Source organism: Amaranthus tricolor, chromosome 7, assembly GCF_026212465.1.
Source record: "Amaranthus tricolor cultivar Red isolate AtriRed21 chromosome 7, ASM2621246v1, whole genome shotgun sequence".
NCBI classification, from domain to species: Eukaryota; Viridiplantae; Streptophyta; class Magnoliopsida; order Caryophyllales; family Amaranthaceae; genus Amaranthus; species Amaranthus tricolor.
Window position 1 is genome coordinate 4446173 of NC_080053.1, and position 19771 is coordinate 4465943.

Genomic DNA, 19771 nt, shown 5'->3' on the forward strand with positions numbered 1-19771 from the left:
TGCTCGTAGACCTTCTCTCCGTGAATATGCGAAGGTTACGTTAGGACCAGATCATGAACAATATCTCTACCCAACATAAGCTTCGAAGCCGATCCTTATAAGACACTTTTATTTTTCGGGCCGAGTGCAATCGAGCAAGTTAAACTGATTCAAAATCACCCTTGTTCAAAACAATCACTAGTCTTCTCTCAAAACATTATTGGAAGGTAATAAAAGTTGCCAACAAAATGATTTAGCAATTCTTCGTTCCACATAGTTAATTAAGAGTATTTTGCAACCTATGATCAAATAAGCTGCTTATCTAACTTGATTATCGGCTTGTTATCTTGTAAATCTTACTTGATATGAAAAAAGAAAATATTAAATAACCTATTATCAAAAACGTTTGTCTTAATGGTACTTATTTTCTTCATCGATATTAAAAGCTTTTATATCTAAAACTCAAGATTAATCATGTATATTTCATTACACCAAAGTATAACAAGGAAAATAGTATATATTTTATAAACGGCATCACATGCAAAATAAACATAATCGATAGAGACTCCTTACCAAACATAGATAGCAAACCCCTTTACGTAACATAAGTATACATTTGAATATCAAAACATCAATAGTTGATTATTTGCTTGCCTATTTAACTTCTCAATGTTTTCTTATAAAATTAATTATTGCTTGAAAAAGTGTTTCAGTTTGGACTTTAATCTCAGGATCATGATCTACTGCCATCTTATTCAAGTAAAAGGTATGAGTCATATTATTACTCACAAACAGTTCAACTTTCTTCCCTGCATCTTTTAATGACTCATAAAACTCCATTTGTGTGTCAATAAATAAATCTTGATCAGCTACACAAAACATAATTGGAGGTAAGTGGAGCCCACTTAGTGAAGGAGCTGTGGGACCCATTGGACATGTTATTGGGTGATCTTTGGTGCTTCCAATTGGTAAACCTAGGCTTAGAAGCTTATCCACCATGTCTAGAGTTAAAAATGGGGTTTGGGGCATTTCTAACTCGGATCGACTCCTTGTGGCTCGGGCTATTCCTGGATGAACCGGGATTAACCCGCTTAATTTTAATGGACTTAAATCAGTTTTCCCTGCTCGGACCCCTATTTCATGCACTAAATTACCACCCGAACTATCCCCAATTAGAAAAACTCGTCCAAAGTCCCCCTTCTTTGTGAGCCATGACTCGTGGGCCTGAGATCGGGCCAATGAGGAAAGCCATAAAAGGGCTGAAAGCCCGTCATCAATGGCAGCAGGAAGTCGGTTTTCAGGTGCTAATGGGAGATAAACCGAGACCACAATGACCCGACCCATCCTTGCTAACTGGGTGTAAACAGCATAGTACATAAACCAATCGACCTGGCTTACACAAAACCCACCACCGATAAAGTGGGCAACTATAGGTAGCTTCTCATTGGGGTCATCCTCAGGCAGGGTTTCCGGCATGTATATCCGGACCCGAGGACCCATTTTGGGATCCACATCACGGACTGCCACCCCATTGACAAAGTCTTCATGGGCCGGAACTGGATCGACCATAAACTTGGCCTCGGGTGGGCCGAAAAAGGTTCGGTCGACCGAACCATCGTCAAAGATCCTAAGCCAGCCAGAGACCTCATCAACTACCTTTCTCTCTTGTATAGTCATGGCTAGCTTATATTGGAGGAGGGTAATTATAATGAGAGGTTTTTTTTTGTAATGAGTTGATTTATAATGAAGTTATTAAGTTTGAGCTATTTATAGAACTAAGATGTGAAAATGCATGGAAATTTTATGTATGTTTTAGAACATTTTACATGTGAATCTTCATGTGAGAATGAAAGTAGAGTGATGAGATAATACACTTTTGGTAGCTTTGCTTGATTTTTCATGGAATGTTAATACTCCCTCTTATTAATTAATGTGTTCATCTGACTTTTCAACATCTTGTAGATGGTTAAATGGAAACACATATAAAAAAAATAGTACTTTTTAAATTTTAATAGAGGTAAAGTGGGAGTAGTAAATGTAACTGTGCAAAAAAAAATTAAGTTTAGTAAGAGTAAATTAAAGTTAAGATTTCTAAAATAAAAATGGGACATTTATGATAACTTAATCAGAAATATTGCTTTGGAAAAATTTAATAAATAATCAAACTTTTTACTTGTATGTTTATGAACGATCTCACTTTTATGTTATAATCTAATATCCCAAAATTGACTGTTAATTTGTAATTAATAATTCAACTTTTGTCTTTAGCATGCATGTGGGAAGCATATTAGTAATATACTAATATGGTATCTTGTGGATAAATAATACTTCCTCCAATTCCTTTAAGTTGTCCCATTTAGTTTTGGCATACTATCCAATGCACTAATTCAATTCTAAATATCTCTAATTGTGCATAATTAAAAATTATAAAAATTTGATATTAATAAAATTTACATTGAGACGAATCAAACAAGATCCCACATGACTATATTTTGACGTTTAGATTAAGAATAAAATACAAATTAAGAGTGATCGATAAATAGTGTCAAAAAACTAAATGGGACAACTCAAATGAATCGGAGAGAGTATATGACAAACATAGGCGAAGCTACATAGGGTCGGATCGGGAGGCGCGGCCCCCCTTGTCGAAGATGTGATCGTATGTATTTTTGGCTTTGGCGCCCTCACTAATATGATATATAGTTTAAGTGCAAAAATATAACAAAAATTACTACATCTTAATGGTTGGAGTAACATATTTGGAATCAATTAAGGTTAAAGTATCAAATCATAATTTAAACTATTTATTTTATAGACTAATAAATTTATATATAATGTATTATTCTTTATCTTTCATAATTTCACATTCATTTTGTTTAGAGCGTACTTATATTTTTGTCATCTTAATTTTAATAGTATTATTTTGAAGACTTATTAGCTAAATATCTAGAGTCAAAAACACTTATTTTTTTTCAAAAGTGATAATTATATTATAGAGGATCTTCAACTTCATTTGTTAAATAATTTTTACTATGATTCAAGTTCTTTTCAATTACATAGTTTTAAAATTTTCATAGTTAAACTAATTTTTATATAGTAAATAATCTGCTAGTATATCGATAGCTTGAACCTCTAATTTAAAATTCTAACTTAACCTTGAAAAATTAAATTATTAAAAAATATTATAATTAAATTATTAGTTTCAATTTTTTCTAGTAATAATTAATAATAACAGAGTTGACTTGATAGGACAGTTGACACCAAGTAAACTGTTAGGTATAAACAAAAGAATTATATAAAAACGTAGAGGATAATTTCCACCATTTTATTGAGAACTTTCGACCAAAAGATAGAAAGAATGATTGAGTGCTTCGTCTACAAATTTAGATTGTTCAAACGCCTAATCTTCTTCTACCAACTTTTCTTGGTCTTCTTCTACCAACTTTTCTTAGTCACACTACTTCAACTGCACCATTTTAGATATCTTCTTTTCTTTCTACTTTGCTAATCTACTCTCTAGCTATATAAACATGTCATGTAAGTTTGACTATTTTAGTTGTGTATTTGGTCCATTTAAATTGCACTCAAATTTGAAAAATATTGAGTTTAGTGTAATGATCGAAAACCTTTTTATTTATTTTATAACGAGGGTTCAAATCTCACTACTTACAAGAAGATTAAACTCTCTTTCCCTCCTACGCAGAGATTTTCTAGAGTACCATAAATAAAACATTTTCTCATTTTCTATTTAGGATCAGGGGTGAAGTTACGTGGAAGATCAGAGAAGACCTGACCCCATCCAAAAACACAATTTTTTATAATTTTAGCTTTATCCTCTTACTAATATTATGATATAAAGTCTAAAGAGTGAATAAATGTCACAAAAAAAAACAACTGTAGTTTATGGTTAGAGGATCAAATCCTAGTTAATACTTGTCGTAACTTTTTAAAAATAAACTAATAATTTATATTATAATATCATTACTCTTACTCTATTATAACCTTATATTCATCTTTTTTGTGTTTTTATTTTATCATCTAAATTTTAATAGTGTTTATATTTTTTTCAAAAGGTAATAATAGGGAAGCTTCAATTCTATATGTCGAAAATGATTTTTTTTTCTTTCATTTTAGTCTAACAGAATTAACTAGTTTTTATATAAACAATTTGTTAGTATATCTGTTATTTGCCAACCCTTTAGTTTAAAATCTTAATTTTTCTCCTGGTTAGGACTATCCCACCTACTATCATATCTATTCTCTCTTTTAGTGTCATTTTGTCTCATTCACCAACTACAAATTAATACTTCCTCTATCCTTGTGAAATTGCATCATGTTTTGTAGTGGTAATATTAAAAACCGATATCCTTTACCGCATTGATGATCTTTTTGATCAATTGAGAAGTGCAAAGGTATTTTCCAAGATCAATCTTAGGTCAGGGTATCATCAATTGAGAATAGCTGAGTTAGATATTCAGAAGACTGCATTTAGAACTCGTTATGGTCACTATGAGTTTGTCGTTATGCCATTTGGGTTAACAAATGCACCTGCGGCGTTTATGGACCTTATGCAGAGATGTTTCAAGGAGTATCTCGATAAGTTTGTGGTTGTCTTTATAGAAGACATCCTTATCTACTCGAGAAGCAAAAAGGAGCTTGAAGAGCACTTAATGATAGTATTAAACTTGCTCAGAAGAGAGAAATTGTATGCGAAGTTCAGCAAATGTGAGTTTTGGCTTGATCAGGTCTCATTCTTGGGTCATGTAGTCTCGAAAAGAGGAATTTCTGTTGATCTAGAAAAGGTGAAAGCTATCATAGAGTGGCCTGCACCTAAACAATGTACATGAAGTTTCATGGGTCTAGCGAGTTATTACAGAAATTTCGTAGAAAACTTCGCCAGTATAGCCCAACCAATCACACAACTGGTGTGTAAAGATAAGAAATTCGAGTGGACTTCTGAATGTGAGGCAGCATTTTTGGAATTGAAGAAACGGTTGACAAGCACTCCAGTGTTAGCCCTACCAGATAGCAAGAATGAATTTGAGATTTTCTGTGATGCCTCCAAGGAAGGTTTAGGATGTGCTTTAATGCAGAAGGGCAAGGTTATAGCTTATGCAAGTAAACAATTGAAGATTCATGAGAGGAACTACCCAGTTCATGATTTAGAGTTGGTTGTTGCAGTATTTGCTCTAAAACTATGGCGTCATTATCTATTTGGGACTCCTTGTAAGATTTTCATAGATCATAAGAGTCTGAAATACATATTCACTCAGAAGGAACTGAATATGAGACAGAGATGGTGGCTTGAGCTCATTAATGATTATGAAACCGAGATCCCTTATCATCCTGGTAAAGCGAATAAAGTTGCAAATGCCTTAAGTTGAAGACCTCATGGCGGATTACATTTCAAGAGAAGTTTGCCAAGAAAGCTATGGTTAGAACTTCAGAAAATGGGTATTGAATTAGTGACTTCAGAAAATGAGTATTGAATTAGTGACTTCAGAATAAGTTCGGGGAACGATCAATGTGATATCTATGAGACCTACTTTGTTTGATAGATTGTGATGAAGCAGCTTGAAGACCCATACTTGGTAGAATTGATGTTGCGGGCTAGAGAGGGATCGACCACTGAATTTCAGTATAATGAAAATCAAGGATTGAAGTTCAAGAAAAGGTTATGTGTTCCCGTGGATGCTGAATTAAGGAATGAGATTCTTCATGAAGCTCATGCTAGTTCTTACTCAGTACATCTAGGCCGCGATAAGATGGTTAGCGAAGTCAGGAAGTTGTTTTGGTGGAAAGGGTTAAAGAAAGATGTAGCTGCATTTGTGTCAAGATGTCCGGTATGTCAAAAGATCAAGTCAGAAAGAAAGAAAGAAGCTGGGTTGATGCAACCATTAGATATACCGGTTGGAAGTGGGATTCCATTTCAATGGATTTTGTGGTTGGTTTGTTGAGGTCAAGGAGGGGTAATGACTGCATTTGGGTTATAGTCGATCGATTGACGAAGACTAGTCGGTTTATTGCTGTAAAAACAACTTGGTCGGTGAAACAATTAGCTGAAATCTATGTTCGAGAGATAGTCAAATTACATGGGGTGCCCAGAAGTATCATTATCACATTTTTGGAAGGACTTACAAGAAGCCTTCGGAACAAAGTTGAGTTTGAGTACTGCTTTTCATCCGGCTACTGATGGCCACAGAGAGAGAACTATTCAAACCCTTAGAAGATTTGTTGCGATCTTGTGTGTTGGAGTTCGGAACCACTATAAGTTGATGAAACTCTAAGTTATGAGGAAAAACCATTAAAGATTCTTGATCAGCGGGTCAAAGAGTTTAGAAATAAGTCAATTCCCTAAGTGAAAGTACTGTGGACTCACCACGGGGAAGAGGAAGCGACTTGGGAAAAAGAATCTGACATGAGAAGTCGATATCCGCATTTGTTTTAAAGGTATGTAAATTTCGGGAACGAAATTTCTTAAGTAGGGGAGAATGAAATAGTTATACAAACGTCTATGCTAAAAATTACTATTTTAATAAGTAAAACGAGTTTGCCATTTTAAAAGTAAAATTTTACCACGATTTTTAAATATCAGATTTATTATTTTTGGGGACAAAATAAATTATACGATGAAAAATATGGATATATTATCCACCTCATACTGTGATAAGTATGAGTAGGAAATAAATCTCCCACGTTTTGCCACTATGGCCTATGACTCACACCTCTCAATCTTACTCACCAAAATAAAACCCCTTTCCCTAAGTTATATAATCTGTAAGAGTACTTCCTCTACTCTTTCCTTCATATCATTATCACCTTCTTCATAGCTTCTCAAAGAAACATAAAGCTGAGATCAAACTCCACCTTTATTTCTTCATAAAGTGGAACAAAAGTCTGAAATTTTACCAACCTTCATCTTCTCAAATTATTGGTGTAGGGAAATCTAAGTAAAAGGTTTTTAATTAAAAACCATAAATCTCAATTTCAGAAAATTTTCACTCAAATTTTATGAAACTAGAATCTAATTAAAGTGTTTTGATGATTGTAGCTATTGTAAAAGAAGGAGGACACATCTAAATATCACCATCTCCATCTCTTTTGTGTAGGAGTAAGTTTTCTTTATGCGTTCTTGAATTCATACTTGTATATTAATTTAATGGCTAATAGGGCCTTAAATTGATATTTGAATGTTTTAAAGTAGTTTAGTATTTGTGGATTCAATTTGGGTCTTTGATTTAAATTTAAGCAACTTAAATTTAAGATGAGTATATGAATTCAATTAGTAATTGGGCTGTATTTGGTGTTGATTAGTATTGGTTGTTTGGGGTATTTGGTTTTTAGTATAAATTTAGTATTTTGGATATTGACAGAAACTGAGCGTTCTGTTTTGGCCATTTTCAGGTCAGTTGTGATTGTTTTTGGGTTCTAGTGTCTGCATAAGATTTGTAGAGCTCTGAGTCTTGGTTGTGAAGCCACTTGAATCGCCCCAAAATGAGTTCGTATGAGGGAGTTATGTCCAAAATACTAACATACTGTCATAATAAGCTTTCTATTTTTCCATTTTCGGAGCCGTTCTGATTGTTTCTAGGTTTTAGTGTCTTCATAAGAATTGTAGAGCTCTAAGTCAGGGTCGCATAGCCACTTGAATTGTCCCGTATGAGAGAGTTATGACTAAAATACTAACAAATTGTCATGAAAATCGAGAATAACCAATTATGAGATTAATTGTTCAAATTGGGATTTCAATTGGGTATTTCTTTAATCAAGTATTTAAGATTATTTTATGTTTCTTTATTGGGTAATTATGGATAGTATGAGTTTGTTGAGTATTATTAATGGTGATGAAAAAGGGAGCTTGGATTGTTATCTTTTGGCGTTATAAGTTGATGTACACAAGGTGTTTGTTCAAATGCATCAATTAAATTCTTTGATTTTCTAATTTGATTTTTTATGTTCGAAATTTTTAGATTTTGACTTCGTTTGACTTTGCTTCTAGTCCTTGTTCAAAATTATATTTTGTATGTTCACAGCTTTATAAATATAAGCTTTTAAATATATTGTACCATAGATCAACCTAACAGTAACATGGTAATGAGGTAAAGGAAACCTCTTTACTAATTTTCTTGAAGAAGTTAATGAAATATGAGGGCAAATATCCCTTGACAAGAAAACCAACATCCCATAGGGAAAGAAAAAGGAAGAAGACATTATTTTTATGATCAAGATTATGCATTCAATAAGAGAACAATCTTCCTTTGATGATCAAGAACACATATCCAAGGGGCAAGAAAAAAGAGAAGACTTCTAAAGCTTTTTAGAAATCTTTATTTGATTATTAGTAACTCTAATCATCTTATTTCTAATGTATTTAGACTTTTTTAGAAAATAGAAGAGAAATTTTAAGGGTTTTTTTTTAATCAAAACCCACAAGTAGGCGGTAACACGCCCAAACCCATTGAGTACTTTCTCGTGGTTAGCACCTTTCTCGTTACAAGTCTGTTTATATGACCAATTGTTGGCCGAAAATCTTTATTGGACATCTTAAATTTTAATTAGACGCTCTACAATATCATAATGTACTTAGAAAAGTATGTACTCTGATCCTCTTTGAGCCGGTGCTTTGACTCTCGACCGAACACTCCATTTTTAATCACTTTTATATACTAATTAATTATTAATAATTAATTTTAGTTTAACATTTTACATCCCTTAATTAGTGGTTTTTTTAAAGAAATCTAACAATTCATTGATGAAATGTCATATGACATCTACAACTGAATAACAATCGATCAAATACATAATAATTTTAATCAAACAAAATTTTATATAGAAAAAGTTACAACCATTATCATCATAAAGGAAATCTAACACCGAAGTTTTCTCTCTATCTCATCGTTACTTGATATAGTCTCCTCGGAGGGAGTCTTTACATCTGGTGTGACTTTGAATAGAAATAAGTTTGATATCATTGACTATATTAGTCAAACTGATACTCGTGATGACGCCATATATCCTTTTACCATCGAATTGATAACAAGATTTCAAACTCACCATGAGAAACTTTAAAACCCAATATATGGGTAGATCGAATCCAATAAATGAATAGAATAACTCTATCATATAGAGAGAATGGACCTTATTTGTAATCAAAACAAAAAAAAACAAAATAATAAAGAGATTGGGGGCTTACCATCAACAATAAGATTGATAGTAGCCCCAAAGTACACAATGAAGGCTAGGGTTTTTTGAGAGAAAAAAGGAGATAGAGTCTAATATCACTTAAGTCAAGTCTAATACTTCCTCTTATTCTTCTAATTAGTCTCATTTGACTTTTCACCAATTTTAGGTGGGTCAAATGGGACCACTTAGAAAAGAGAGAGAAAGGGTAATAAGTAAATTTTTAATGGCTATTCATTAGATTAATTGTAATAAAGTAATGTGAGTAAGGATAGTACGGTAAAAGATATATACTATAAATAAAAATGGAACTAATAGGGTATTAGGGTTACTTAACGCTATTTGGAAATTAGACTAATAGGGAGAATAAGAGGGAGTATGATTTTTTCCTTTAATGAGTGATTTGTTACACTTGGTGAATTAGTGGTTTGTTACACATGCCTCATACAAAATATATACTCCAAAATCTTTAGTGGTTTGTTACACTTATGCCTCATACAAAATATATACTCCAAAATCTTCACTCATGTAGTAGAAAGTAAGGTGTCATTTACAAGGGAAAAAAAGACTTAAATCTATTATTGAACATGTACTATAAAATAGGAGAGCTTGTAGAAAAAATAGTAAACAAAGCTATAAACTAAACTATAATATAAAATATATGGCAGCAAATTAAATACTTTGTTCGAGAAATTTGAGAAATAAACATTTTACTGGAAAATAGCATGATACATTTAAAATTATCAACGAATTTATAATCGTTGTTAATATAAACATTGATAATATGAACAGTTCAATATGCTTTTTTCGTACAACCAGAACTATGAAAACGTCAAAGAAAATTTGATAAACACAGCACTATATTGGACAAAAATTCAAGAAGATTGATTGTAAAAATTGATTAAACTGCACATACTTCCTGGGCGTACTTGCTACATGATATAGTAAGATTAGACTCAAATACTTGACTAAACTTTTCTGTTCACTAAAAAATAGTAAATGAAATTTGCTTACAAGTTAACCCACAAGTAATACTAGGCTAAGCAAGTCCAGTAACCCTAAATTAACTGAAGTTCAAACAATTTAACAGATGCTACCAGACCAGTTACTCTTTTTTGAGAATACATCTACTTATGTCAGTCATGAACAACTTCCTATAATCTTTTGGTCACCAAACTAAGAGTCAGCTAGCATGAGAGACTGGATCATCTTTGGCAAGAGCAACAAAGTTGACTGGTATAACTCTACTGCTATCTCTGCGCTCTTTACTACTTGAAATCCCATAACGACCAGCAGGCGTTCCTATCTTACGAGCAATGGGAGTTCCTACCATTGCATTATTACTGATGCTTGGACCCAACGGCTTTTTTGCGCTTGGCCTCGAGCCATAGAGTGCTTCTTTTTCTGTCGCAAGCTGCTCCTGCAACTTTTTCTGCTCCTGCAACATCAAGACAATCTCTTCACATCAGTGAACGTAGGGATTATTGTTGTCAATGTTTCCATCCTTCGTTAGATCTCTAATTATGCAGATACGAGTCTTAATAAAAGAATAAACTTGGTAGAAAAATATATCTTGCAAATATTACATTTCATTTGAGTGCAAGACTTCACAACTTGTATTTATTTATATTGGTCATAACTGAGGCCATCAAATTACATTTCATTTAAGCGCAGATGTAGAGGAATATAATACCCAGCTAGAGTCTGCTTAAACTGTAAATAAAAGAGATAATGGCCATGGGCATACCCGAGTTTTACGTTTCTCATCTTCCCTCTGCTGACGCTGTAAAGAGTATTCATCTAACTTCTGTAACAGAGATTCCTGGGAATTGAATACAACCAAATAAGCTCTTAAAACAAGACCGTTTCAAGCTAAGACTGAAAATTAAAATCAGAAGGTAAAGGCTCTGGTCAATCACCTTGTAATAAAAAAATGTCATTCCTTTCTCTGATTCCCAAGCTTTAACCTTTGTTATCAAACTTTCAACAAGAGCTGAATAATAAACAGTTAAGACCCATTAAATGACAAACCAAACTCCTTGAAGTTCAAAGCATTCATTGTCCAAAACAAAGAATCCAGTAACAAGTACTTGAATCAATAAGAGTACTATGAGAAGCAAGAAGCCAAAAAAAGAACAACATAACTCAAGTTTTCTACTCAAAGACACATCGGGTTCCTGAACTGTACAAAGGCCACAAAAGCTTTGCATACTTGACAACACAAATCATAAAGCTCCAAAAGAACTTCTGATATCGCAAAGTTTCAAATTATCATGCTACTATCCTTGACAATAAGAACATACACCTAATTGAAAACATTTGTATTCAACAATTACAAGGAAGTTGCCAGAGCAATTATATCATTCCAAATTAATTCGAATGATAAATATACTAGCCCTGCAGATTTTATCCATAAACTCTAAAAATTACCAGTTTCTGATTCCAAAGATCTCTGTGATAAGACTCTTTCACAGCAATAAACACTACAAATAAGTAAGCAGTTGGCATAGCAAAATCTAAAATCACAATACTCGTTGCTTTAAAAGCCTTTCAGAAGAGCAAGCTTCTGGTAAACATTGTGTCTCCAATTCATTAATTCAAGTTTCAACCCCTCTCCTTTTTTGAGATGTACATATCACCATGCAACTACTCATCATCATATTGTCTCAACCACATGCATAGGACATTCAACACTCCAAGTAAGTTTCTGAACAACCCACTATTCATTAGACCAAAAGAAATGTATCATTTTATTTCCAGTAAATGGCTGGAGCCTCAGCCCTCAAGTAACATGCATCTGCATATCACTAATCATTCTTGAACAGTAAATATATTAAACCCTGAGTCCCTCTCTGATGCATGCTAAGATCGGTGCTAGATCAACTTATAGAAATTTGGGCCACAAAACATGGAACATTATAGTTCATCAAGCTACTGCATACTATCAAGGCCTGCACAGAATTCAAACTTCTCGTTTCTCCTTCAGTGGCATCAGAGGAAACAATCACAAATTATAACTAAAAGAACTCACTTGGTATTTTGCCGACCAGAGCCCTTGCTTTTTCAGCCCTCTTCAAATTTTTGTGCACTCCTCTTCCAGCACAATATCTGTTATCATCCTGCAAAGAGAATATAGTAGGAAAAAAAAATCGAAGGACCAAATCAGGAACCAGAAAGGAATATATGAAAAGGACACATTGGCTGATAATGTAATTATGAAGTTGAAACAAGCCCTAATAATGAGATATTATAAATGATAACATTGCAAAATCCCAAAGCCACTAAGTGATTCTGGTCTAGGCTTGAATTGGGAAAGTCAGGTGTACAGAGCCTAACGAGAAACAGGCTATTTTCGATTGACCCTTGAATGTGATCATCATGTGCAACTTCACATAAATAAGAGCCAGTAGTTTAATAAGTCACTGAACTATAATCTGATACAATTCAAAATCAGACCATTTATTTTTGGCTCTATAGGATAAGGACATTGTAAAGATATCATATACCAAATAAAAAACTTGAAAACATTCTATGACTTAAAAATGGTTAGGCAAGTGCCACAAATCAGCCCTATAATGGAGTCCATAGCAGTCTATTAGAAGCTGCTTGAACAAGTATGAGTTAGTCGGTTAGTTGAAATCAGAGGAAAACAGGACGTTAGCTAGGGAGATGCATATGAGAAAAAAGCAAGAGAGAGAGAGAGGAGCCAAATCATCTATTAGGGCAGATTACAAAGAGGATAGAGATGAGGCATCTTTCGAATTGAACAGTTTACTTTCTTTTGTTTAGCTTGTTGGTTTTTTGTTTTCTCCTTCATCGAGAGCTCCATCTGGAAAACTTGATCTCACCTTGTACTTTCAATGGAAAAATAAATATCAACCCACATGTCATTTTCTTCTCTAAACTCTGATTTTATAGTTCGTAACTTGAGAAATGAACAAAGTACTTGAATTATATGTTGAATAATACAGTTAAAAAGTTTTTAAGAATCAAGAACAAAAAATTTAGAGATAAAAAGATACCAAATAGTAATTACATGAACAGTTTATTTAATTTTGACATACGTCCGCAGCAAATTTACCTTCTCATATTCATCAAGCCAATTTTCTTCCTCTGCTGCATATTTCCACTTCTCAACTCTATCAAGTATGTCCTTCCTGCTCTGAGCTTCTTCTTTAGCTTGTCTTATTTGATCATCCATACGAAAGAGCATCTCAGACAAGTCTACTTTGCCTGTCAAACCATATGATGATAACAATTTTTCAAAACAAAGCATAATTGTTTGCTCCCTAATCCTTCTAAAACTTTTTAGCGAAGAAACATGAAGAGAGAACTAGCTCACAATTCCAAAAAGACAAGTCATCAAGGGAAGGAAATAATGTTCCACTACCCAAGAGGTTTAATAACCAATATTATGATTCATGTGCAAACTCATTTTTTATAGGCTTACAATAACCAAGTAAAGAACGAATTATCATTTAACATACAGGTACAAAATATGGCACTCAGCCATGAATTTCCATTTCTATGTTTCTTTTTTTTTTGAAAGAATTGACAATCTCAAATATCAAATACATTTTAAAATCATAACAAACAAAACTCAAGTTTCACAGTCAACGCATACTAATGAGCAGCACAGCCAGAAAATGAAAATTTTCAATTTCATCCTTCAAGGGGGGATTAAACTTAATAGCAAAAAAAACATTTACAAACCAGAATCAATGAGGTTGATCAACATTTTCCTTGCAGCATCACTATCTACTTCCACATGGACACCTCTATAAATTTCCTCTAATTCAGTTTGCCTCTTCATCACTAGCTCCCTCATCTTGCTGGCTTTAAGAATATTCAACTGCTCAACTTCAATCTCCGTCTACAAACAAATATATGTTAGGAACCCAAGGAAAAACACATACAACTAATAGAGAAAAAATCACAATCTTGGCCACTACAAGCATTTACGAGCACACCAAAATTGAAGAAGGATGAAATTTACCCGCTCAATGACATCCAGAGAAAGGGAACCAGGCCTTGTAACCTCATCAACAGAAGAAGGGATTAACCATGTAACATGCTCAAACTTTTTCTGATCAACAGTTGAGGTGTCCAAGAGACTCCACAACTCCACTAAGGCAATACCCAAATCTTTAATCTGTGCAAAGATAAACTAAATCATGTATTTGTTTAACAGTTTGTAGATGAATAAGTGTCCATGTTCATAAAGGAGTTGAAGTGTGCTAAAAATTGGTGTGATGTGTGATCAAAAGAAATTGTGATTCATTTCAGAATGAAACTGATACCATTCATATTAAAAAGTATACACTAGCAGTGCAATTACCACACCGATACATTGGCTCAATGCCATTTACATGATTCCCATCTCACTGTAGACCTTTAATCGGTCATATTGGGGTTCGAACCAGTACATCATAGTTTTATTTTATTTTATTATGATCACTATAAAATAGCAAAAATTCCATGTAATTTTTTTCATTATAATTTTTTTAAAAAAATTTATTATGCTTGACAAAAAACAATTTTTCAAGTTATAGTTGCACAATATTATAATCAATAAAAATTGACTGAATGACAACGATAGGTTACAACTCATAATATTGAGTATATAACATATCCTGGGGCCTCAACCATCAGCTTAAGTTTTTGGTTGAGCTGGTGCCTTGACAGTTCACAAACTTCCTTCATTTTTTCTAGTCACACTGTTTCACCCAGAAAACCCTTCACAATTTTGGGAGAAATAGAGCACTAAGAACACACGAAGTATATAAGAGGTGTACATGTTTTGATGATCTATTTTTTTTAGTCCATTATAATTTGAAAAACCAAATAACTAGCCATGTAAATCCTTGGCTTCATCCAGAATGCCTTAAGAACCAACTAAGGTCTTGTTTTCCTTACGTTAAAACAACAATATGTTGTAAAATATTGGTTCAAAATAGTTTAGTTTTGTGAACATTAGTAACTGCAAAGAAAAGCAATACAAATTGGGTAAAAATAAGCTCAATTCATTAAAAAAAGTTAAAAGTAGAAAAATTAAATTCATTTTTCAAATAATGCTCAATACATTTGGAAAGTTTAGTTAGTTTATTTCAAGAAAAAAAAATGTAAGGTCATTTCATAACAAATTGGTGAATTGGAGCCAATTCATGAATAATTTCTTCAGTATAAACTAGCATATTAGTTCAACTATTTATGCAAAAGATGTAATACCTTAGAATCAAAAAAAAAATGTGCATTCATTTATACAAATATCCTTAATGCCTACTTATACTAGACCTCCACAAAAGACTAGTTTCTAGACCCATAACACATTCATACAAGCTACAAAAACAAATAAATGAAAAAATTATTATTTGAACTTTGAAGTAGCATTGAAAATTTAGATAAATCAAACATTCCTAAGATTTCTCGTCTATTGAGGAATGAAACCCATAAGCCATACTATGAAATTATGGGAAAGTATGATAGAGATACGTATGAAAAATGGTACCTCAGCGAACCGATTTGAATATACAAGGGAGATTCTACGATGAAAGCAATTCATCTTATGAGACAAATGATGGAGCACTATGAGCTAGAAAAGAGACTTGTAAATGATTTTTATTGACTTGGAAAAAGAATACAATTAGGTACCAAGAGGAGTAATTTGGTACAGAAATGCGTATGCTGAGGTGGATGTGTGGACACACATTGATGGATCGAATTAGAAACCAAGAGTTTAGGGACAAACTAGGGGTAGCCCTTATTTCTAGAAAAATGCGCGAAAATAGATTGAGGTGATTTGGACATGTGCAGAAAAAGACTTTCATCGCCCCTGTGAGGAGGGTAGAAAGCATTATAGTAGAAGGTAAGAGGAGTCGAGGAAGACCCAGGAGAACTTGGGATGAGCAAATAAAAGTTGACTTACATGAGTTAAACCTCTCTGAGGGCCTGACTAGGGATAGGGGTAGTTGGAGGCGCCATATCCATGTTTTAGACTAATGATGTCCTCTTAGTTTACCTTTTGGTATTCTTGCCATCTTGCTTCTCTCGTTTCTTATTATTAGTTTCTTGTTTTCTTTTTTTGTAGTTGGTTCTAATTTAGGACGATATAACAAGATTTGGAGTCACGAGATATCAAATTAAGCTGGATCAAGACAGAGTACGTGAAGTATAATTTTAGCACAAATGAGATAACGAAAGGCACTTTAAAACTAAAAGAGAAAGAAATCTCTTTAAGTGGATACTTCAAATACGTTGAGTCCATATCTCAGAGTGATGAGGACATCCAATAAGATGTGACCCACAAAATGAAGCATGGGTGGTAAAAATGGAGCGACCACAGGAATATTTTATGTGTTTGAGGTATGCCATTAAAGTCAAAGGGCAAGTTTTATCAAACAACCCTTAGACTGACACTATTATATGAATCAGAATGTTGGGATTTTAGAAAGGATCATAGTAGAAAGATGGGAGTAACGAAATGTGAATGCTTCGATGGATAAGTGGACATACCTTGAGGGATAGAATTCGAAATGAAGATATAAGAAAAGGTTCAGAAGTTACAAATATTGAGTAAAAAGATGAAATAGAATTGTTTAAGATGGTTGGGCATAGCCTACCAGTAAGGAAGATAGAAATTTGGAGCTCGGGAGACTTATAAAGAAGGTGACGAAGATTGAAGATGACTTGGAGAACATAAGTAGAAAAGGATATAAATGACCTAGACTTACAAATTTTTCTATAAAATCGAAATAAACGGAGAAGAATAATTCATGTGGAGGATAATTGAAATGGATATATATGTTCATATTATCGACCCCAATCTTTTGAGATTGAGGTTATGTCATTTTTGTGGTTGTAAACATTCCTATGTTCCAAGATGGATACGTGACTAGCTTTTGGAGCCCGTTTAAAAGATTCGGTGAACATATCGACAATAAATAGTCATCTTGAGAAATCAACACTTTCAGAATTTAGTACATCCAACTTTTGATTTACTCGGTCGAACAGAAAGGTCTTAAAACAATGAACTTCTTCATTTCCAAAAATACTATAAGATGTTATGTTTCAGCTTCAACTTAACAAAATGTTGACAATATATTGGTGAAAACATACTGTGAAGGAACACGAGTACACATGGAAATAAAAGTATATCAATAATTGACCTTTTCCAACCGTTGCTGCTTTTCTTGCTTCAACGAATTCACAACACTTGTTAGCTTAGCAAGAGTATCATTACTAATGCTCTTCAACTGGCCATGTCCATGATCAACCAAAGAAGGGTGCACCTCAGCAACTGTTGTTCTAAAATCAACAGACATGACAACTGATAGCTCATGAATAGTACTGATATGAGTGTTAACTTTCTGCAAACGAAGAGCCTGCAGAAAAGAGACACATCAAAACATTACAGCCACTTAACTTAAGGCTCAAATCAGATAAATTATGAAGATCTTAGGTAGAATACCTTCTCATTCTGAAGCTCTTCAAGATGTGATTTACGTTCAGCCAGCCTTTCTGTTGTCAGGTCTTGTTCATCTACTTGTGGTTCAGCATTATTTATAAACTGATCATTCCCTGCTATCTCAGCACAAATACGAATAATCTGAGACTCGGTTTCAGAAAATTCCTTTACTCTTTGCTGTTTCTTTAATCTTAGATCGTCCAAGACAGGTTTTGTAGAAGATTGTTGCTCTCTTAGAGTACCCTTTGCCTTTAGAGGATAACAGAAAGATAAATAACTCAACTAAAACTTCATTTTAAATCCATACTCAACTATAACTACAATAAACCAAATTTGACAGTAAAAATCATTAAAAAGAAGCCTACACGTATGAAAGAGGTCCTCTCTCCAAGTACAGCATTAAGTCTAGCAATTTCAGCTACGTCCTCAGCAAGTGTTTGATAAAGATCAGCTTTGTATTTCCTTGTATTTTCCACCTTCCTTCGGTACAAGTTTAGGCAATCTTGCTCAAGTTCCAAAAGTATCTTGTCTCGTTCGCTGTCACTTTCTCCAATTTCATCCCATATTTTCTATAAAAAATTGTGCTCAAAATTAAAATGCTATAAATAACTCACTCAATTATAGGCATTAACAAATACTGAAAACAATACCAAACAGCAGTACTCTTCAACCAGAACCAAAGTAATATGTTGAACATTTACTTTTCTACTACACTAAAAACTGTTGTACCAACTCGCGCAACCTCACATCTAACATAAATTGGACAATCATATTATGCCAAAAAAATGATCATGTTACTTCAAATTTGTGACAAATAACGTCTACCAAAATTAGCAAAAAAAATCTATTCCTATCCCACATTTCCTCATAACAAAAATACCAAAAAGCAGCATAATTTTTAGAAAAAATCATATGGCGATTTTACCATTGACAAATCACCAAATTGAAATAGTATAAGAAAATTGCCTGATATTAATATATAACAACAGCAACCCAAAAACGAAATGAAACAAAAAAATACACCAACACCGCAAAGTCCAACAGCGATTCACAAACGAAATGAAAATTAAGCAAAATCAAGAATCCGAAAACCACAAATAAAAATCATCAAAACAGCAGAAAAAGTTACAGAAAATAGCAAAAAAACAAAATAACAGCAAGAAACCTGCAATTCTTGAAGAAGAGAACCACAAGTAGTCTGAGTGAGGGACGGAGAAGTAGACGCTCTCATTTTGCTTGATTACAGTGAAACTTACAGAGCAAAGAATCCAGAGTTAAAACCACAAATGATTGAGATTTCAACGAAACCCTAAAATTCCGCAAATGTGACAAAAGGGGAGTAAAAGTGAGGAAAAGAAGGAAGCGTTACGAAAGAACAAGAATTGTGAGACTTTGAATTGCAATTATTAGTTGTGCTAAAATTGGAAACTTGGGATCTGATGACTGATTGTAATTTGTACGAGAATGATTTCTGCTGAACTTTTTTTTGCATTGGCGCGAACTTGGAAGCATTTCTTCTTTTTGCTTTTTTGAATTTTTTTAAATTTTCCAACTTCTCTTTTCTTTTAGGCTTTTTTGCCTTTTGTTTTATGAAGTTGGAGAATACAAATAAATGAAATTAAATAAACCTTGAATTAAACAACACTTCAACTTATTCTATATACTAGTATTAATTATTGATTAACCGTGATTAATATCAACTGAGGTATTTCCCTTTAATAACCAAATTTGCCTACAACTAGACCGATAAACCATGTCATTTAGGAAAAAAAATTAATTCAAAAAAATAAATAAATTCACAGTAAATAATACAAATTTTCGTTAATTTCTCTACAATAATAACATTTTTGAATAATTATGAATAGAGGTGTTTTTCTAGAACTAACCAACTTTTATTTAACTAGAAATATACTTTTTTTGTCAAACAGTCTACTATAAAATTAATATTATTCATGGTTAATCAATAATTGATATTAGTTTAGGAAAATAAATAAAAATTTGTATTATTTACAATAAAAAGACAGGATATAATATGATATGTGGCTAAACATAATATTAGCCTAGGAAATACTTACTATGTTTCTTTTCAAACATATTATTTGTTTTTTAAGTATTATTCATTAAGCACTCTTAATTTGTATTTTATTC

General features: G+C 33.0%; 2 protein-coding genes across 2 annotated transcripts; both read right to left on the minus strand.

The window, feature by feature from the left end:
• Nucleotides 1-378: 378 nt before the first annotated feature.
• LOC130818865 (probable carboxylesterase 6) lies at nucleotides 379-1864 on the minus strand. The gene has a single exon (XM_057685108.1). It carries the CDS (start codon nucleotides 1654-1656, stop codon nucleotides 646-648), a length of 1011 nt encoding a protein of 336 aa, XP_057541091.1. The 5' UTR covers nucleotides 1657-1864; the 3' UTR covers nucleotides 379-645.
• An 8256-nt stretch (nucleotides 1865-10120) lies between these two features.
• Nucleotides 10121-19229, minus strand: LOC130818866 (65-kDa microtubule-associated protein 5). Its single transcript, XM_057685109.1, has 11 exons — nucleotides 18789-19229; nucleotides 17989-18192; nucleotides 17627-17872; nucleotides 17325-17540; nucleotides 14156-14311; nucleotides 13873-14032; nucleotides 13241-13392; nucleotides 12191-12278; nucleotides 11079-11152; nucleotides 10907-10981; nucleotides 10121-10597 (listed from the first exon to the last, which is right to left on the minus strand). The coding sequence occupies exons 1-11, from the start codon at nucleotides 18852-18854 to the stop codon at nucleotides 10343-10345; spliced, it is 1692 nt and encodes a 563-aa protein (XP_057541092.1). The 5' UTR covers nucleotides 18855-19229; the 3' UTR covers nucleotides 10121-10342.
• Nucleotides 19230-19771: the final 542 nt, after the last annotated feature.